This window comes from Lutra lutra, chromosome 6, assembly GCF_902655055.1.
Source record: "Lutra lutra chromosome 6, mLutLut1.2, whole genome shotgun sequence".
Classification (NCBI taxonomy): domain Eukaryota; kingdom Metazoa; phylum Chordata; class Mammalia; order Carnivora; family Mustelidae; genus Lutra; species Lutra lutra.
Genome location: NC_062283.1, coordinates 59,752,293 through 59,772,718, shown reverse-complemented (window position 1 = coordinate 59,772,718; position 20,426 = coordinate 59,752,293). Strand labels below are relative to the sequence as shown.

Here is a 20,426-nt window from a genome sequence, read left to right as displayed (position 1 = left end):
GAAAGTAAAAGGATGGAAAATGATACACCACGCAAACTAACTGTGAGACAGCTGGAATGAAGTCGTCTTCAAGACAAGAATTTTCAGAGATAGTGAAGGACATTGCACAATAATAAAAGGACCAATATATCAAGAAGACAACAACTCTAAGTGTTCACACCTAAACGCAGAGCTTAAAAGTTCATGAATCAAAAAGCGATAGAACTCAAGAAAGACTCCATAAAGAAAATTGACAAGTTCAGCACTCCTCTCTTAAATAACGGATACAACAACTAGACCAAGAAAAAAATCAGGAAGACCTGAGTGTGATGTCAACCACATACACTTACTTGACATTTAGAGATTACAACCCCAACCACGGGAGATATACTCTTCTCAAGTGCACACACAATCATCACCAAGATAGATCGTATGCAGGACAACGAAACAAGTCTCAGTAAATAATCTCCAAGGATTGCAGTCTTACGAAGGATGTTTTCTGATCACAATGGAATTAAAATAGCTTCAATAACAATAAGATCTAGAGAAGCCTTGAATATTTTCTATTAAACAATACACTTCTAAATGGCTACCAAATTCTGTAGAATGCAGCTGATGCTGTATTTGGATGGAAATTTATAACCTCGAATGCTTGTCTTTGAGAGAAAGGTTAAATACCAATGGTTTAAGCTTCCACTTTGGAAAGGTAGTAAGATGAAGAAAATAATCCAAAGTAAGTAAAAGGAAATAATAAAGATAAAATCAGAATCAATGAAATAGAAAAGACAAAAATTAAGAAAATCAAATTTTGGCATTATAAGTCTTAATAAAATTGATAAGCCCCTAACAAGATTAAGGAGGGGTGAGGGAGAACAAATTAGCAAGATAAGTAATAAAAGAGGGGTCATCACTTATAGATTCTACACTTATCAAAAGGATATCAAAAGAATATTATGACAATAAGTTTGACAGTTTAGGTAAAATGAACAAATTCCTTGAAAAATACAACTTAACCAAAACTCGTACAAAAACAAATAAAAAACCTTAATAGCCTTATTTATGCTATCACCAAAAATTAATTTGTTATCAAAAATGTCCCCACAGAGAAAACTCGTAAGTCCAGTTGATTTCACTGATTAGTTACATTTAAGGAGGAAATGATTTTACCCAAACTTACGGAAAATAGAGAAGAAAGGAACATACGTCCAAACTGGTTTAGGAGGCCAGTATTACACTGGTTCCAAAATCTGATAAAGATGTTTAAAGAAAACCATAGAATAATATCTCTATTAAAAAAATTATTTAGGGACGCCTGGGTGGCTCAGTTGGTTAAGCAGCTGCCTTCAGCTCAGGTCATGATCCCAGTGTCCTGGGATCAAGTCCCACATCGGGCTCCTTGCTTGGCAGGGAGCCCGCTTCTCCCTCTGCCTCTGCCTGCCACTCTTGTCTGCCTGTGCTCGCTCTAGCTCCTCTCTCTCTGACAGATAAATAAATAAAATCTTAAAAAAAAATTATTTAGCAAAATACCGAATTGAGTTTACCAATATTTTAGAAGGACAAAACATCAACAAATGGGATTTATTCCAGAAGGGCACCATTAGTTTGATATTTGAAAAATCAGTGTTATCCTCTATATTAATAAGGAAAACAAGAGCATGTTAATAAATGTGGGAAAAGCACTTGCCAAAATTCAACACCTATTTATTATTTAAAAAAAAACCAACTCACCACATCCGGAAGAGAACTTCAAGCTGGTATATATGCCATAAGCCTACAGCCAGTATCATACTGAATCATAACAATAATAATAATATAGTAAACCTACAGTTAATACACTGAGTGGGGAAATTCTCAGTGTTTTTCTCCTATAATCAGGAGAAAGGCAAGGCTGTCCACTATCATCACTTTTTATTTAACATTGCCCTGAGGTGTTAGCCACTCGGTAACACAGGAAAAAGGAATCAGATAAGGTTCAAAAAATAATGAAACTGTCATATCCACAGATGGCATGATTTCACACACAGAAAATCCAAAGGAATCAGACAAACTAGAAGCTTGCCAAAATTGCTGGATATATGATCAATATATAAAAATCAAGTGTATTTCTATGCATCACCAGAAAATGAAAATTTAAAACTGGTATCACTTATACCGGTATCAAGCAGCATGAAATATCTCAGGATTAGTCTAACAAAGGATCTGCAGAATTTTGCATGGGAAATTATAGCATCGAGCGGAATTAAGAAAGACCAGAATAGGGGCACCTGGGTGGCTCAGTCAGTTAAGCACCTGCCTTCAGCTCAGGTCATGATCTTGGGGTCCTGGGATCCAGCCCCTGCTCAGCGAGGAGTCTCCTTCTCCCTCTGCCTCTGCCCCCCACTCGTGCACTGTCTCTCAAATAAATAAATAAAATCCTAAAAAAAAAAAAACAAAAAAATAAAAACCAAAATAGTAGAAGGCTGTGTCATGTTTCTAGGTTGAAAGATTCAATATTGTAAAGATGTCAGTTCTCCTCAAACTGGTCATTGCATCCAAGCAATCCCAGCAGAGTTTTATTTATTTTTTATGGAATTGTATAAGCAGACTCAAATTGATTCAGAAATAAATGTAAAGGGCCGAGATAGTCTTCACAATAACATGATAGGACTTATTCCATTGGACATCAAGAACTATTGTAAAGTTGTAATAATTCAGTCAGTAGTATGGTGTTGACACAAGGACAGACAAAGAGATGAAAAGAACTGAGGACCTTCCATAAAATGACGCATCCATACACGTGTGGGTGTATCAGACATCTCTCATGCCTCAAACCCACTCAACCTACCCCTTACCTCCAGTATCATCCCAGCGTGAACCAGCTTCCCCTAGATACAGCCTGAGGATGCTTAGCCTTGTTCTTCCTGGCCCAGACACCGCAGTCCTGGGTGCCTATGAGGTCACATTTGGCAGAAGGTTCAACATCTAACTAACATGAGTGCTGAAAAGGGGAAACAGAAATTGGATGAAAGTAAATTAGTAACTAAAACGAACTCTGAAAATTGGCTTTACTGTGAAAGAGATACGAGACTTTCCAATAAAAAAGTCTTTGAGTGACAAGGGAAGTATCTTAACAACTGTAAAATTCCAAGGAACTGAGGGCTTTAAAAGAAATATTATGAAAGTGGAGAAGGGTGGGAAGGAGGGCGGGAAAGAGAGGGAGGGGGAGAGTGACATAAATTGTCCTAAGACTTCTCAATAGCAGCCCTGCGGGAAGACAATGGAATGATATCAACTAGGAGCTATGAATACATTTTCTTGTATAGTTTCTCACTTTTCCAGGCGTTTTATTATTGTTTTTGTTTCATATCCCCTGCCTGTCACGGACTGAACTATGTCCCCTCAACATTCATTCTGGCATTCAGATTCACATCCAATCCGATCCTGGGTCCATGCGTATCAATCATCACAGCCGTCAAGGGGATTGGATGGTCCCTAAGATCCTTGTTAAGTAGGGGAGGTTGAATGGTCCCTAAGATGTTTCCCGGCTGTAGAGATTCTCAAGTCTGTCCCCCTTAATGAACCAACTCGAAGAGCTAGTACCCCCATCAGATTTTCTAGAGATAATAGGTTCTTGCAAGAAACCGACATTAATAGGATCCTAGTTTTACCTGAAGAGGTCAGAGAGCATTTTGAAAGCAGGTTTAAATTTCAACGTCAGGTGGCAAAGGGAGAAGAAATTGCAAAATGTACAGTGAAGACAAATCTTATTAATAGATTGTACAAAATAGTTGATGAGTGATGTTCAGCAAAAATGGTGGTGAGGGAGGGCGGTACTCCATTCCTCTGGCCTTAAAAAATTTTTCACTTACAATTAGTAAGATCAGCTAGCCTAAATTTTATTTCTATGTGCAATTTGTGTTCAGTGCATACAAAGCTTGAGGGTGCAGACACGCAGATAAAACAAAAAAGCTCTCAAGGTATGATGAGATTTCCCAGTGAAGTTTAAAATTTTACTTTCCTTCAGGTAAATTCTCCTGCATTTTACAGGAAACTAAGTACTTGTAAATAAAAGAAACCTTGCAATAACCCAATATCCAGATCAGAATTTTAATGGTTTCATCAATGGTATAGCATGTGCTTTTCTCTTACCACTGAGACAGTTCTAAAGTGAATTTAATGTAACAATTTTTAAATGGACAGACAGAATTTGAACAGTAATGCGTTTAAAAAGACCAATTTCATCTTTTGGTCATTATGCTGGCATCTCAATAATGCGGGTAAAGTTCATGGCTATGCAGCAAGCCAACGGGAGTGGCCACCAAGGATTCTCAAACGTCTCATTCAGAGTTCAGACTTCTTGAGTTTGCCATCTACCATCTAACTTCTCAGCTTTTTAATGTCAGAGCAAGTCCACGAATTCCATTCTGTTTGATTAAAAGGCTTTGTAATGAAATGAGACTCGAGTGCTAACCTTCATTACGGTATCATTTAAAAAATAACCCATTCACTTTATTTTAGGGAGCACTTAAATTCAACTCTATTTTTGAAGGTAAAACTACTTTTGTTCTTTACATCTGCTTTATCTTTCTTTCTACATACCTATTTTACCTAATCATTAGCCAGCTGGTGCATTAACAACACAAAATCACAATATCATCTATGGGCCATCTGTCTATGTAAACTTTTTTTTTTTTCCCAAAGAAAGCAGTTTTTTCCAAGCTTTTCTCTTTCCTCTAAGAAACGACAGGTAAGCCCTAGGTCCCTCCCAACCTGACTCCTTCAGAGATCTAAAGCACAGATTTGATGGTTGAAATGAGAAGAGCTGAGTGACCAAGCAGATGTCCGTGAGCCTGATTTCATCTTTGATCCCCGAGCACCCAGGGCTCGATCATGAACTGAGGCTGTGATCTCCACTCCCCTTGTTTCAATACCTGTCCCTGCTACGAGCTATTTCACTGGTTTCTGCCACGAGGCACCCTTCAGTGTTGCTCTGGGGAAGGCGGGTACATCTCAGACAAGGTCCCACCTCACTTTCCTTCCCTGGCTACACAGTCCCACTGGAGGACCGCATGGTCTGTTTTACCCAACATAGTTGGCGACTCTGGATCCGCAAATGCTCAAGGCTTCGAGGTGCTTGTGCTCTCTTACTACTTGTTACCAGAAAGAAAACAAACACTGTTGTATCTTATGTGATTTTTTAATGTGATTCATAGTGATTTAGCTTTCAAAGAAGCAATTAAGTACAGAACAAGAAGAGAAGCTTATTGCTGGGATGGTCACCGATGGCTTCTGTTCACAGCGGGCCAGGGCCAGACTACACAGGAAGGACACGGGTATCATGGTGTCTTTGTTATTATAGAATCAGAGCAAAAGGACTCCTTGGAAAATAGCCATCATGAATTTCATGACAGAAATGGGATGTTTAGAAGGAGTCTGTCAGTACTTGAACCTTTTAATTTTTTTAAAGAAAATAAAATGAAAACCCATGTCTTTTAGAAAGAAATATGAGAAGGGATGCCCACAGATGCACCCCGCTGTTGGGAATGCATCCCTCCAAAATTCGACGTACAAAGGTTGTCGTGTTTAATTTCCAACAGTTTTCACTTTCTTTTTGCGTTCCTGAGTTTAAGGAGACAGATTGTGGCATTTTTCAGGAATTATTAGACATTTCATTCTGTGTGACCACCAAATAACAAGTAGTCTATGATGTAGGCAGAAAACAATTTGTCTTTTTCAACCAAATTATAAGACATAATCAGCAATAAAGTGCATTTCATATAAAAGTACCCATGAGGAGAGTAATTCAAAGTGTAATACATAAGGTACTTTAAACAGTGCAAAGCCATTAAATATATACATTATAGGTGCCATGTCCAAATACAGCAGGATTTTATCTACCTCTAAGCCAGAGACAATAAGAGAATCATCTGTCTCCCACTTTAATCCTTCGCAGGTATGCGTCTGTGCCTCTCTATGTACATAACTGCCTAATGATCTGTGCAAATGTCTGAAACCGGTTTCCTAGAATCTGAAACCCTTAAACACTGAAGTAAGTACACCATCTCCACTTCGAAGTAGCATTAGGCTTGTAATAATGGCTGAGCGATTTCAGCCTGCACATCTGATAAGGCAGGTATCTGACTGCGAATTAAATGTTTAACGAAAATCACAAAGAAAACAATCACCACAATACTACCGAGAGACACCCCTAAGAAATAAGCATAGGACTCCTCGCTCTCGTTGTCTCCGGGCTTGACGCTGCCGTGGAGGAGTGTGGGACCTGGCGTGTGAGGAAGCGCTCCTGGGCTTGTGGAACGGAGCAGATCCTGGACGTTCCTGAAGGATCCGTTGTGGGGCATGCCCGTGATGTTAAGCAGATGGCAGAGCAGTGGGTACAGGTCTGTGGAGCTCATGGCTTCCTGCGTGAAATTCTTTCTGAAGGCAGGACCATGGGCTAAAAATACTGGATGCATGTCTGCTAATGCATTATCGTAACCATGGTTGCCTACTGGAAAGAGAACATGGATGAGTAAGTTAGCCCCCCCCCCCAGGGCATGACAACGAAAATGACGGTTGTATCATCCAATTCTGAATGTAAGTGCAAAGTTTAACTTGTTCATATTTTAAAAGAAAAGAATCTTTTATGATTCATCTCCACTGTGGTCAACATCACCATCCACTTTAGAAAATGAAAAGTCAAACTGATGACAAATCTTTCTCGCAGGCAGAAGTGACCTGAAACAGTAGAGGAGGAGGGGTAAAGAGCAAAGCCGAACCCAAGTCAGGGGAAAATGAAAGCATTTTTTTTTTTTTTGGTGGCCGATAAACTAATATTCAGTAAGTACTTGTTAGGTAACCTACTTTGTTCCAATTATTTTCTAAAGATAAAGGAATAAAGCGGCTCTCAGTCATTAACACAGTAAATTCACCATTACTAATTACCAGTTGTGGGAAACACAATCAAGAAAACAAAAGACACCACAAAAATCAAACCCCTAGCGACAGCTACAACTGGCTGTGGAAAACTTAAGGTCAGGACCTTTATGGGTAAAACCTTGATACGGGTGGTTCAGATCAAAAAACAATTTAGCACTGTGCGCTTGTGTGGCTACAAAGAAAGTAAAAAGCCTTAGAAGTCTTCTGATTTATCAGGATATGTAAACACTGAAGCATGAAAACTCCTGTATAATAAAAACTGCATTTTATGTTGTTGTTATTATTTTTTAAGTAGGGTCCACGCCCAGCGTGGAGCCCAATGCGGGGCTCAAACTCACAACCCCGAGATCAAGACCTGAGCTGAGATCAAAAGCTGGACACCTACCCTTACTGAGCCACCCAGGGGCCCTACAGGAAACCTATTTTGAGAAGCACTGCTTTTGGACATTAGGACTTCATTCTCTTGTGGAACTCAGGTTGAGAAGGAATATGCTAGCCAACACGTAATTATTTGTTGAAGAAATAATTATTTCATATATTTATTTGTTGAATAAATAACCACATTGAACATAACATAGACAGGAGCATTATTAAGGCTTTCTAGCAAAAATAGGCATGACCAATCTATTGCGTAAGTGTAGTTCACCACACCAAAATTTCAAGAGAGCCCCTCAGACTCACATTACTTATAAAGGACAAATCTCCTCAGAGATAGCAGTCCTTTTTTGAGCAACCCCGCTACCACAAGAGCTATCTACACAGTACCTGAGAATCTGAACATGTAAAGGCAGCAATTATTCTCTGGGCCAAAGAAATTTTTTTTGAAAGAAATTATTTCTAAGATTTTATTTATTTGAGGGCGCCCTGGGTGGCTCAGTCGATTAAGCGACTGCCTTCAGCTCAGGTCACGATCCGGGAGTCCTGGGATGGAGTTCTGCATCGGGCTCCCAGCTCCATAGGGCGTCTGCTTCTCCCACTTCTCCCTCTGACCTTCTCCCCTCTCATGCTCTCTCCCACTCTCACTCTCTCTCTCAAATAAATAAATAAAATCTTAAAAAAAAAAAAAAGATTTTATTTGAGAGAGAGAGAGAGAGAGAGCACGCGTGCCACACAAGTGGGTTAGGTGCAGAGGGGGAGGGAGAAGCAGACTCCCCACTGAGCAGGGAGTCCGATGTGGGGCTCGATCCCAGAACCCTGGGATCATGACCTGAGCAAAAGGCAGACACTTAACTGACTGAGCCACCCAGGTACCCTGAAAGAAATTATTTTTAAAGGCTTTCTTAAAACAGATCTCCTGGTGTAAGTATCAGCTTATAGATCATCATCCATGTGTAAAACCTTTAAGAACCAGACACCAGGCACCTGTATACATCTGCCACTGTGATTCCCATATGTACTACAAATGCCACGGTCAGGCAACTGCTTTTCCTTTGGTCAACAAATATGATAGGAACCCAATTCTACCTCAAGGGACATCTTTGAACATCTCAGGTAGATCAAGGACCAAGCCTGAAGAAAGCATTCCTGTGTAGTTTTGATACAATGTGGTTCCTTCATTATCCAAGTAACAGAGGAGAAACAACTCCCTGGGAACTGATCAGTGGGCATGTTAATATCTATGTCCACCAGGAAAGCAGCAGGCCAGCGAGGTAGTTCACCAGAGGGAAGTTCTAAGAGCTGAGAAGCCTCCTCCAGATGGCAAGGGATTAGGAACAGCCCCTAGGCCCCCTACGGCTGGAGGGGCAGAAGGTGGTGTTACCAGAGCCCAAAGGCTAGGCTGCCCAGTAGGAGATGAGGCTGTAGGAAGAGCTGTCCAGAGGGAGCTGGGACCACAGAGGAAATGAAGTCACCATCACAGACACCACCTAAGATGGAGAATGAGAGGGACAAATATCCTGGCTTCTTCCCAACTCCCAACTCCTGCCTCCCAAACTCCCGTGGGTGTCTTCTATTATTTTGGCCACGTATAACCAGAAACCAGTTGGCAAAGGAGCCTGGGAAATTAGTCGTTAGAAGTCAATCAGCAGCAGGACAAAGCAGAGCAGGGAGAGGGTAGGGAGTTGATGCACATGAGGGGCCCGTTACAGAGCAGTAAAAGCCTATGGATGGCTTTTCCATTTGACTAACTTGCTAGAAGCTATACAAGAGAAAAATTACATGTTAAGGATGGCAGAAAGCCCCTTCTTTTGCATGTCTGAATTTCAAATGGGACGCCCATTATATTAAAAATTCAGTGGAAATATCTCCAAAATTATATCACTAGGGGTTAGAAAAATACATTTTCATATATGCTCCTCCAGGCCATACGTACTTCTTTTCAGAATAGTTTCCAAGGTAGAAAACAAAGTTGGCCTGTATTTGGTAGAGCCAGAAGGGCAAAGAAAACTAGAAAGCTAACAACTGCAAATAAAAACAGAGATTATGTTCTTATGCAATTAGAACATAAAACAGATGCAGAAAAAACATTCAATCTGTAAATTTCCAATTAGGTTTTTCTCAAGAACATGATGGCTATAATTCGCTGTCTGGGTCACTCTGCATACATTTGATTTGATGACTTCCAGCAAAATGCATGTTTAGGGGCAAGTCCCAAGGATCTTTGATTTGCTATTCATGTAGGACTCCCATTAGTTATCTGATTAATAAATACTGCTCTATTACGCACAGTCTCCACTCCAATAAACAGTGACACAGAATGGGAAGAAATGGTGTAATATACTCACACAGAAAGTTATCTGACTTATTCTGCAGAATATACCACCCGTCGTCAGCCACGGCTATGATGGGTTGAATTCGATGGTTGTACTTGTAATGCCATCTTTCTGGAAGCTCTTCTCTTTTGTAAACAGTAAGATTAGGATGGGCATGAGCTAGGGCTTCATAGACTTCATCAAATTTACCTCAAAGAGGAAGGATACGGAGAGAGACTCAGAACCAGGCACTCACTGTTACGATTAAAGAAACCACCCTGGCAACAGAGGCCAGCGAACATTTCTTCCTTGCCAACAACACCCCCTGAGGTAAACCACCACTGTACAGAACACAGGGAAATACAGCCAGATACCTGAAGACTCTTATCCCTTAAGCAAAGAATTTTGAGGGACAAACAGAAATGACCCATCTTCTGCTGTACGTAAATTCACTTAACAGAACTGAGAGGATTATATAGAACCAGAAATCTCTAATGTAAAAAGACTTAACTACACACCCTCCCCTCCCCGCAGCTGTTGACACTAAGGAAAATGTCTACCCAAACAAAAACAAAGAGCTAAGTTCTGATAGTTATGCACACCAAGGAGAGAGAATCTCTGAGAGGAGGGCAAAGCAGCCCTTGGGGGGAAATCGGAGAGGGAGAGGAACCAGGAGAGACTGTGGACTCAGAAACAAACTGAGGGTTTTTTTTTTTTTGCGGGGGGGGGGGGGGGGGGGTGTTGGGTGAGCCTGGTGGTAGGTATTAAGGAGGGCCCCGTACTGCATGGAGCACTGGGTGTGGAACATAAGCAATGAATCTTGGGACACCGAAAAAACAAAAAAAACAAAAAAACAAAACAAAACAAAAAGATAGGAAGGGCAGACTGGAGGTGAAACGCAACTTGTGAACCCTGGAGGCGTGGCAAAAGCACTCCCTGGAACCTCAAATGCAGTATCTTTAATCCTTTTCTTGTTTTTCAAATCCTTTTTTGGGGGTTCCCCCCTGCCTCCCAACACCCCCAACATAGGACACATTCCAATTTTATAAGGAAAACTGAAGAGTTAATGTTATTTCCACAAACAAAAGACTTGTTATTTTATACTGAATTTGTTAAAAGGTTCATGTGCAAGTGCACACGTGTATATTTTAACATTCGCTGTCTCATATGATCCTCTTGATTCCCTTGTGAGGGATGTAAGGCTCGTGTGTGAGGTATTCAGCTTTTCAAAATCTGTCCTCTCACCGGAAATCTAGAGTTAATCTAGATGGTGATAAAAAAGAAGTCAGAGGTCTGAGTCTCCCTCTGCACTTCCTACGTGATCTGGTGAGGTTAAACTTGGACTAGTTCACTTGTCTTTAAAACAACAGTAATACTTAGGTGACAAGGTTGGTAGGAGGCTTTGAGAAAAGGTTTGTAAGAAGTTCAATGTATTGTTATGACTTCCTCATTTATAGACAGGGAAAAGAAATCTTCAGCTTGCCCAATGCTTTCTCCTTCCTATACAGCACTGTTTCCCTATTAAGCAGGTCCTACAAAAGGATCCACAGAAGGCTAAATTTAGGGCTTCCATAAAATCACTGTAATTGCATGTGAATTCTATATGTCTCTGACCATCTCAATTTTCCTCAGAAAGGAGGCTGTAGCTTTCATCATATTTGGTGGTTCCAAGATGGTTAAATCCATCTACCATAAATATAGAGAGAACATCAATTTCAAATTCTTGGGAAAAGTGAAAAATTATAGGCTGAGAAAAGAGATTTTGTCTTTTCAGAGACTAAGGATTAAACCCTAGAAAACTACCATGACACAGGCAAGCATATGAAGACATAGAAACAAAAATTCCCCCCTCAGTTGCACTGGGCACATCCAGTCCCAGCCCCAGATCACCACTCGGTCAGACTTACCTTCTTTTGGCAAGATGGCCGCTACTGGAGATTGGTCAATCAGGACATAGTGGTCTTTATCCAGATACTCATCAAGTTCTATGATCCTTTCCTCAGAACACTGGGTCATTCCATGATCACTTGTGATGATTAGGTTCAGAATGTTCCACAACTTGGCCTTTTTTAGCATTTGTATGAGATATCCCAACTTGTTGTCGATATCCGAAATGACAGGCCCCATGAGTGGACTCTCGGGTCCCAAATGGTGGCCCATATCATCGGGGTCTTCCCAATAAAGAAGACCGAGATTTATGGGGTCTTTTGACGTAAACCACTCGATAATTTTGGCAACTCTATCTTCAAATGACACAGACTCATTGTAAGGCATATAATGAGTAGGAAAGCTATTATGTATTTTTACGTCGGTTCCAGGCCACATGGCTGCACCACTAGAATGTCCCGCCCTCTGATTTGTGATCCATATTGGCGTTGCTTCTTCCCAAAACTCAGAATCATAAATAGTCATGTTATCCAAGGAGAAAGACTTATTCAGAATAGGATCAAACATGTCATTTGCAACAATCCCATGATTCTCTGCAAAGAGGCCAGTTACCAAAGTATAATGGTTAGGGTAGGTCTTTGTAATAAAAATATTAGTAACTTGCTTCACATGAACACCATACTTCATAACATAATGAAAATGGGGTGTTGGAACTCTATACAAGTAATCCCAACGGAATCCATCAAATGAAACCAGTAGAACCTTTTGCTGGTCTGGTTGGAGAGAAAATGTAATGGACAGTATTAACGCAGCAAGTATGAAGGACACCCAGAGGAGTTTGGAAGTCATTTTCAAAGTATTTGATCAGCTCAGTGTAAGACAATCTGTATAGAAAACATATAGAAGTTAATAACAATTTTTTTTTTTTTTGGTATACCTTACCCAAAACTGACAGTAACAGTACTTAGTAATACCAGTTATGTCATAAATCACAGCCTGGAAGAATTATGTTGTTCCACCTTAAACAAGAGACCTGGGGCTTCCTGCATAATAAAGCTAAGAAATTTAGTTGCATTTTAGAAACTGTTACTTTCCAAGAATTTATCAAAACATTTCTCAAAGTAATTATTTAAGTAAACCCCCCAAATATCATTTTAAAATGTTATAATTTACTTTTGAGAAAACCAAAAACTTTTCAGAAACTTTTGCAGGGGACCCAGACTTCTGACTTTTGGCCTGTAAAGTTTATGTAGTCTAATTAATATCTGTGAAAGTATTGATCATTATTGTTAGACCAACTACAGGAACCTAGAAACAAGGAAGTACCATCAGCAAATCCAATAAAAATGCTTAAAAAAAATACACACGTCTATTTTTCAAAGCCAAAGTCTTATATTTAGGGATGTTACTCGAGAAAAGAGAAAATAGATGAACTTGGTTTTCTGAAGTGACATAAAATTTGTGATACTCAAATACACTTGTGAAGTGTAATTTGCATTCATTTATTTCATAATTAAAGCATAGCCTTTGTTATTCTAAAACAGTTTCTGTATGAACAGAAACATAATTCTGAAATTTGGTGTTGACTTTCTGAGAGCTAAAATTCATCAATATTTAATCTTTGTGACATGTGTGGAAAAGGCACTTGCCAGGATTAAAGACTCCCTTTGGATCAAGGTTGTTGGTCGGTTGTTCTATTTTTTTAAAAATCTGCTTATATGTCTAAAAAGTTTTTATTCTATTCAAGAAAGCTAACAAAAGGTAGTATGGATAAAGAACACATATGTAAATTTGGTGAACTCTACTTGGGCTTACAAAGCAAGCAAGGATTTTTGGTTCTCTTTTCTTGTCCATTCTTGCGTGAAGGTATTTGTAAGTCCACCAAAACCTGGATCTATCCACACTTTTGTGCCAAGAAATCTCCTGAATTCAGCCTTTGATGCCTTGTTAACGTGAATATGCTGAAGATATTTTAAACCTCAAAAACAGATCCTGTCTTGTCTTGCTAGCTATATTAGAGGTATAGGTAAGTAAAAACAGCTTGGCATGCTTGCTTTGCTTTCAGATACACTAATTTTTAACTATGATTTCACTGTACCTAGAATATTACTTAAACTGAAATTGCATTAGGTATTGGTCTCCAGACAATGGTTCAAAAATTAAATTTAAAAACTATTTCTCAAATGGCAATAATGTTTCTAATTCTGGAAGGAACATTTAAAAACCAGTTCCAGGGCGCCTGGGTGGCTCAGTGGGTTAAGCCGCTGCCTTCGGCTCAGGTCATGATCTCAGGGTCCTGGGATCGAGTCCCGCATCGGGCTCTCTGCTCAGCAGGGAGCCTGCTTCCTCCTCTCTCTCTGCCTGCCTCTCTGCCTGCTTGTGATCTCTGTCTGTCAAATAAATAAATAAAATCTTTAAAAACCAGTTCCAATAATGAACTCCAACTATATTTACTAACATCTGGCTGAGGATGCTGTTTCCTCTCCCTTTTCCCCCTTCACCTTCCTCACACAAGAAAAGCTGTTATGAAACAAATATAATTTAAGGCTAAAAAAAACAACAACAACAACTACATGAAATGCCTGATTTTCCTCTAAGTAAATGAATTCAGCAACTGTGGTAAGCAGGAAAGAACTGCTTTCCTGGGCTGAAGAAAATAAACAAATGCTGTGTTGTCTACAGCTTAGGAATGTTTGGTAAGAAGAATCAACATTATCACATCGGTGACATGAAGCAATAAACAAAGAGGTGGGGGTGGGGATGAAAGAAATAGCAGATTTCGTTCTTTTCCACGCACAAACTGCTGCACAGCGCAGTGGAATCCCTAGTTCTCAGTCCAGATTTCACCGGGCTGCTTTCCAGGTTCTCCTCCCCTCCAATCCTTCCCCCACAGGCTGCCTTGGAAATAGAGGGAAGGGGCGCCAACAAACGCGGAGAAGAAAGTGGAGGAGGAGTCGGTGGGTTAAGAGGGACTCGACGTCGAGAGAACGAAGTAGTGCCCTATCTTCCCCCCCTGGGATTCCAACCTAGTCACTGGGAAGGGTCCGGGCGTTGAATACTTTAGCCATTCGCTGACCTCCCGCCCACCGAGGCCGGCAGGTGCCCCCACGTGAGCTGTGCGTGTGTGCAAGGAAAGGGGGGCTGGTCTGAGGGGACCACAGGAGCCGTGGGTTCCCGGTAGGCAAGCAGCCCACTCCCCTGGACTCTTACCCTTGCAGTGATCCGGACGGCCCGCATGGGGTTGGGACAAGAGGATGGTGAGTCGGGGGGGTAGGGGGGCTCACGCAGACCCGGGGGCAATAGCGGGGAGGTGGCGGAAGCGAGAATTGCCCCTTGAACTTGCTGCCGTTCACCTGCACGCAGCCTCGGCGCAAAGCACCTGACCAGCACCTCCTCCTGGCCGCAAGTCCCGCCTCTTGCCTCCTATTGGCTACGGTAAGATGTGCCCTCCGCTGGGCCTGCCAAACCAAAGCCGGGCTCTAGGAGTCGCTGCACCGCCTGCCAATCAGCGGGCCCGGGGGGCGGGCACTGCCTGTGTCTGGAGGGTGGACAGGGCGCAGTCTGCGGGAGCGAAGCGTCGCGGGGAGGTCGCGGGGGTCGCGGAGGCAGACACCCCGGTTGTATCCTCGCTGAGGTCTCATCTCTGCCCGGTCACACACTGTCCTGCGGTGTGGCATTTTCTTGCCGGTTGGTTTTGTTGTCGTCAGTGATGTAGGAAGATTAGAAAGCTCTACGCCCAGTGGTTTGTCAACACTCAACTGTTTGGGTTAACAGTACTTTTCTTATCTCTCAAGGTTTTTTGGTTACTCTGTTTTTTCTTATCAAAAATTGGTGACTCCATACCCTGGATTTTGCTCTGAGGAATACTTGAACACCCCAGAAAGTCGATGGGACAATGACATTTTAACTCTTTATTGGCTGGTGTGACTTGCTTTACCTTAGAAAAGTCTGATTCAGGAGGGTTTAATTCAGTCCGTTCTGCAGCCGCAGTGTTGCAGGTTTTTGCAGTATGAGGTCTCTGTGGTAGCTGAAACTGCTCGAAATCAACCAAGCCAGGTTCAGGAGTAGGTTAATTTGCACGGGGGGTGGGGGAGAGGGGGTAGAGGTTGACCAGCTACTCTGATGGTTTCATCTAGACTGCAGACTCTGCTTCTAGCTTTGTTTCTAAATATGCAGTCAGGCTACAAGCATTAGGTCTCATTTCTCTCTCAGGAAGTCTTCTGGTTTGTTAGTGGCTCTGTTTGTGTGTGGGCAAGTGCATGGTTTGTCAGTTTGATCTCAACTATACCGTAAGTTGTAACAATGACCTTGAGCTCCCTGGAAGGATTTCTTCATCTACAGGGTCCCCAGGCCTAATTCCTACCGCCCTGCAATGGAAAATAATCTGTGCTTGGCTGTTACAAGTTAAGTTTCAACATCTAGTTAGCCCATAAAACAGAGCAAACCAGTGGCTTGGGATCCTCTCTGCACCTCCCGCTCCCTAGCTCCCTGTCTAGAGTACTGGAACTGTAATATGAATAGAGATTCTTGCTGATATTTAAACAAGGCAAACATTTTGGCCATGGTTTTTTCTCTTTCTCTCAACTTCTTGTGGAAGGACAGCCCCTACCCCAATCGCTCCCTTCTGATTGCACCATACCATCCCAAAGGGCATCTGGGCACTCTTCCTTGGCCTTTTATTTGTAGTTACTTGAGTTTATGGTTCTCCACATGTGGGGTGGGGATTAGAGAGGCTGGTTTCCGTGTTTAGCCAGACCCAGAGACAGTGAAGTTGTACAGATTGTTCCAAGTTCCTTAAGCTCTGTCCTTTGAAGTTGCTCAAACTTGGAACGGGGTGGTCCAATATTATCACCGCCCCCCCCCCAACCCTGCATTGTTCCAGATGCTCAAAGAATAGTGCATGCTGACTAGCAAGCAGGGGGAGTGAAAAACCAGACTTTTATCTGGGTCGCTGAGCAATTTTGGACTCAATTTAGGTGATGACACTTGGCCTTACCCTACAAACTTGGTATGGAATGGGTGACTGTGCTCACCAGCTACCCTAGAGACATAGGCTTGGTACAGCTGTTCCTCCACAGCACATGATACGGAAAATGACTCAGGAGAGGCTCAGCGAGGGCCAGAGTCTCCTCCCAGATCTTCATATAACGACATGTGGTGTTTGACTGGAACAGTAGGCTTGTTGTATAGCTCATGCAATAATGGGAAACAAAATCAGGCTCTTTCATAGTATAAATAGAGGAATGATTGTAAAAAAAAAAAAAATGGAACTCCTGCTTATATCTGTACCAGGTCTCCTGCCCTGTTGTCTCAACTCCTGTCCTGTTGTAACAACCACTCAGCACATCACGGTGGCATAAGCTGCAACCTGTTACTGACTTATTAACGGACTGTTCCTTTATTTTGTGTTATTGAGTTCATATAATCACCATCGAGCTAGTAATATGTTTCTGAATAATGGAGTACAAGAAGAATCAACTTCTTTCATGAGTTTTGGAGTGGGAAGCGGGGGTCCCTTTGCGTGCCTAAAGAAGTCTGATAGGGATTTGAGGGCTGGATTATTTTCTTCCTCAGGAGCTGGAAGAGGCTTGTGCAAAAACTGAAATGTGACGTGTACTTTATGAAATAGCCAAGACTGGCTTTGCCGCAGAAGCTGTGTTTTCAAAACTAGTCTCTGTCCTGTGGCAGGGGAAATGAACATACTATTTTGCAATCAGAAAAAAAATCTGTAAGGTTGCAGTATGGGTTATACCACAAAAACTACCAAACAAAAACAAAGTCTATCTCATGATCTTTTAGAGAACAGTCTGCAAAATGTAGGTCTCACATATCCAATAGCCATAGGTTAGAAACCATTGGGACTCTTGTTCTGGACTGACCTTGATTCTTGATTAAAAAAATAGGTCTTCACTAATTTGGATTTACTAACAGAAGGTCAGCTTGATGAGTACAAAGTTACATTATAGATTATTCAAGATTTAGTCCAAGTGGTTCATAGTTGTTAGTAATTTAGGCTGCTAATGATATATTTGTACCTCTTAAAACCATTTTTTCACACACATAATTATTATATTTTTAACCTCAGAAAGCTTTATATAAGCCAAATATAACCTTCTAAAGTTCTTTGTACTCTTGTGCTTCGTAAATTGTATTTATAGGGTATCATTTTTGTAGGGCTATTGGGACAAAGTATGACAGGCTAGATGGCTGACAGTAATAGAACTTTATTCTCTCTTTAGTCTCTTTTGGAGACTAGAAGTCTGACATCAAGTTGATGGCAGGGCCACACTCCCTCCAGGCTCCAGGAATCCTTCTTTGTCTCTTTTAGCTTCTGTGCTTTCTGATGTTCCTCGGCTTGTTCCTATCTCCGTGGCCACAGGGTGGCCTCCTCTGTGGGTCTCTGTGTCTTCAGATGGCCTCTTATAATGACACTAGCCATTGGAATTCAGACCCACTTTAATCCAGGAGGAACTCATCTAAACAAATCTAATTGCATCTGCAAAGATTCTATTTCCTGGGGCGCCTGGGTGGCTCAGTTGGTTAAGCAACTGCCTTCGGCTCAGGTCATGATCCTGGAGTCCTGGGATCGAGTCCCACCCACATCGGGCTCCCTGCTCAGCAGGAAGTCTGCTTCTCCTGCTGACCTCTCTCCTCTCATCTCTCTCTCTTTCACTGTCTTCCTCTACCTCTCAAATAAATAAATGAAATATTAAAAAAAAAAAGATCCTATTTCCCAATAAGGTCACATTCTGAGGTTTGAGTTGAACACAGTTTGGGGAGACATTCAACCCAGTACAATGTAGCTAGCAGAATGTTAATTTTTTTTTTTCAGAATGTTTTATTTTATAGCTCAGGATAGATCCAAAGTTCATGAGTAATTATGAAAATGGCTCAGATCAAAGAAACTGACAACATCTAGTACTGACAGGGATTCAGAGGAGCTGCATCTCTCCTGTGTTGCTGGCGGAAATGATATGGCCTCTTTAGACAATGGTTTGGAAGTGTCTTATAAAGTTAAATATTGATGTGTCATGTGAGCCAGGAATCCCACTCAGGGGTAGTTAGACAAGACAAATGAAGAAGATGACCTCTCAAAACTTATAAGCACATTTAGTAGCAGCTTTATTCATAATCGTTACAAACTAGACACAGGGGCACCTGGGTGGCTCAGTCGTTAAGCATCTGCCTTCGGCTCAGGTTGCGATCCCCGGGTCCTGGGATCGAGCCCCGGATCAGGCTCCCTGCTCAGTGGGAAGCCTGCTTCTCCCTCTCTGACTCCCCCTGCTTGTGTTCCCTCTCCCACTGTATCTATCAAATAAATAAATAAAATCTTAAACAAATAAAAATAAAAAAATAAAAACTGGAAACAACCCAAATGTCCCTCACCTGTGCATAGATAAACAAATTGTGGTCTATCCATGAGGGGAATACTATTCATCAATAAGAAGGAATGAATTAGTGGTAACAACAATTATGTGGATGAGTCTCCAAAGCATTTTGTTAAGTGAAAGAAGCCAAATACAAATTGGCTATTTCCTGTTTGATTCCATTTCTATGACCTTTTAGAAAAGGCAAAACAATAAGGACAGAAATCAGGTTGGTGGAGGTCATTGGCTACAGAAAGGTATAAGGGAACTCTCAGATGTGAAGGAATTTTGACCGTGACAGTGGCTACCTAATGGTCTAAGTTTGTCCAAATTCAGAGAATGATACACTGGAAAATATTTCATTCTACCATATATAAATTATACCTCAAGAAACAATAGCAGCAAAAAAAATAAGGCCTAATCTGTGATCACCTGCCCAGATGTTCATGATGCAGGCCTAGTGTTGTTTGATTCTTCTGGGTCACTTTTGGTGTGTCCCAGGGCCTATTAGCTCAGTCTGCAGGAGAGCAGACCTGGCAGGTGTAGGAATCCCCTGGGGCCCCGGCTTGGCTGGTTTTCATGTTCTTTCACCTTCCAGAGTGACGTCTGGAAATCACTCAGCAAAGAATGATTATTTTCTAGGCTAGGAGTGGATGTTGTCTATTGAATAACTCCCATCAATCGTGGAGATGGTCATGCAGGCAGAGGGACACTTGTCTTTTGGTCTCTGGTTGGAGGCCTATTTTGAAAGACACACTCTCAGTACAAAACTGCACATATGTTTGTGGGCCGGGGGAGGGGGGTTGAGCGTCCTTATTCCCAGCCTCGCCCTCCATTCTTTGTGAAGAACACAGCCGGAGGAAGCCTCAGAGCACTTAGGGTAACCTCATCATTTACTTGGAAAAGTTGCTCATGGGTGTTATAATTCTGCCAATTCACTGTGAGTGCGGGAGGACCTAAAATATATTGTCCTCCCCCCAGGTCAAATAGACATTTCTTTCTATCCTAGGTATTATTACATTTAAAATGTATATGTAGACACCTTTACAACCATTATATTGCAAATTAAATGTTACACATTTTACTAAATGTTACACATTTTTTTAAAGATTTTATTTATTTATTTGAGAGAAAGAGTGAGAGAGAAAGCAGAGCACAAGCAGGGGAGGAGCAAAGGGAGAGGAAGAAACAGACTCCTCCCTGAGCGGAGAGGCCAATGCGGGACTCAATCCCAGGACCCTGGATCATGACCTGAGCCAAAGGCAGACACTTAATCAATTGAGCCACCCAGGTGCCCCAAGTATTACACTTTACTAAGAGGCAAAGCTGGTAGCAATTGCTTCATAGCTTAATGGCTTTTCTTGGAGTGCAGGGTGAGAAAAATAAGGGGAGGCTTCTCCTTGCCCCTTTCCTGCATGTCTCCAATGTCATAATGGGAAATTCATCTCTTTGTCTTAATGGCTTTTTTCCCAGGGACCATGTCAGATCCACCTCTATTAGCCATTTACTTACACATGTGTGTGTGACTAATAAGTCTCTCTGAATCACTCAATTTTGTTGTAGAGAAAGGCCTAGAGGAATGGATCAA

At 41.6% G+C, this 20,426-nt stretch overlaps 1 protein-coding gene across 3 annotated transcripts; it reads right to left on the bottom strand.

The window, feature by feature from the left end:
- Positions 1 to 4,046: 4,046 nt before the first annotated feature.
- On the bottom strand, positions 4,047 to 15,082 carry ENPP5 (ectonucleotide pyrophosphatase/phosphodiesterase family member 5). 3 transcript variants are annotated; one of them, XM_047734878.1, is made up of 4 exons: positions 14,682 to 15,082; positions 11,492 to 12,355; positions 9,618 to 9,794; positions 4,047 to 6,463 (listed from the first exon to the last, which is right to left on the bottom strand). In XM_047734878.1, exons 2-4 carry the CDS (start codon positions 12,318 to 12,320, stop codon positions 6,039 to 6,041), a joined length of 1,431 nt encoding a protein of 476 aa, XP_047590834.1. In that variant the 5' UTR covers positions 12,321 to 12,355; positions 14,682 to 15,082; the 3' UTR covers positions 4,047 to 6,038. The 3 variants fall into 3 exon arrangements, with proteins under 3 accessions (XP_047590834.1, XP_047590833.1, XP_047590832.1); XM_047734877.1 differs by having other exon boundaries at positions 4,047 to 6,466; positions 14,825 to 15,079; XM_047734876.1 differs by having other exon boundaries at positions 4,047 to 6,466; positions 14,682 to 15,077.
- Positions 15,083 to 20,426: the final 5,344 nt, after the last annotated feature.

Coding starts and splice junctions, on each gene's coding strand:
- ENPP5 (XM_047734877.1), bottom strand. CDS start 12,320: ATGACTTCCAAACTCCTCTGGGTGTCCTTCATACTTGCTGCGTTAATA. Junction 9,795..11,491: donor GGCCATCTTGCCAAAAGAAG/GTAAGTCTGACC, acceptor TTCCTCTTTGAG/GTAAATTTGATGAAGTCTAT. Junction 6,467..9,617: donor TAAGTCAGATAACTTTCTGT/GTGAGTATATTA, acceptor TTCTCTTTCCAG/TAGGCAACCATGGTTACGAT.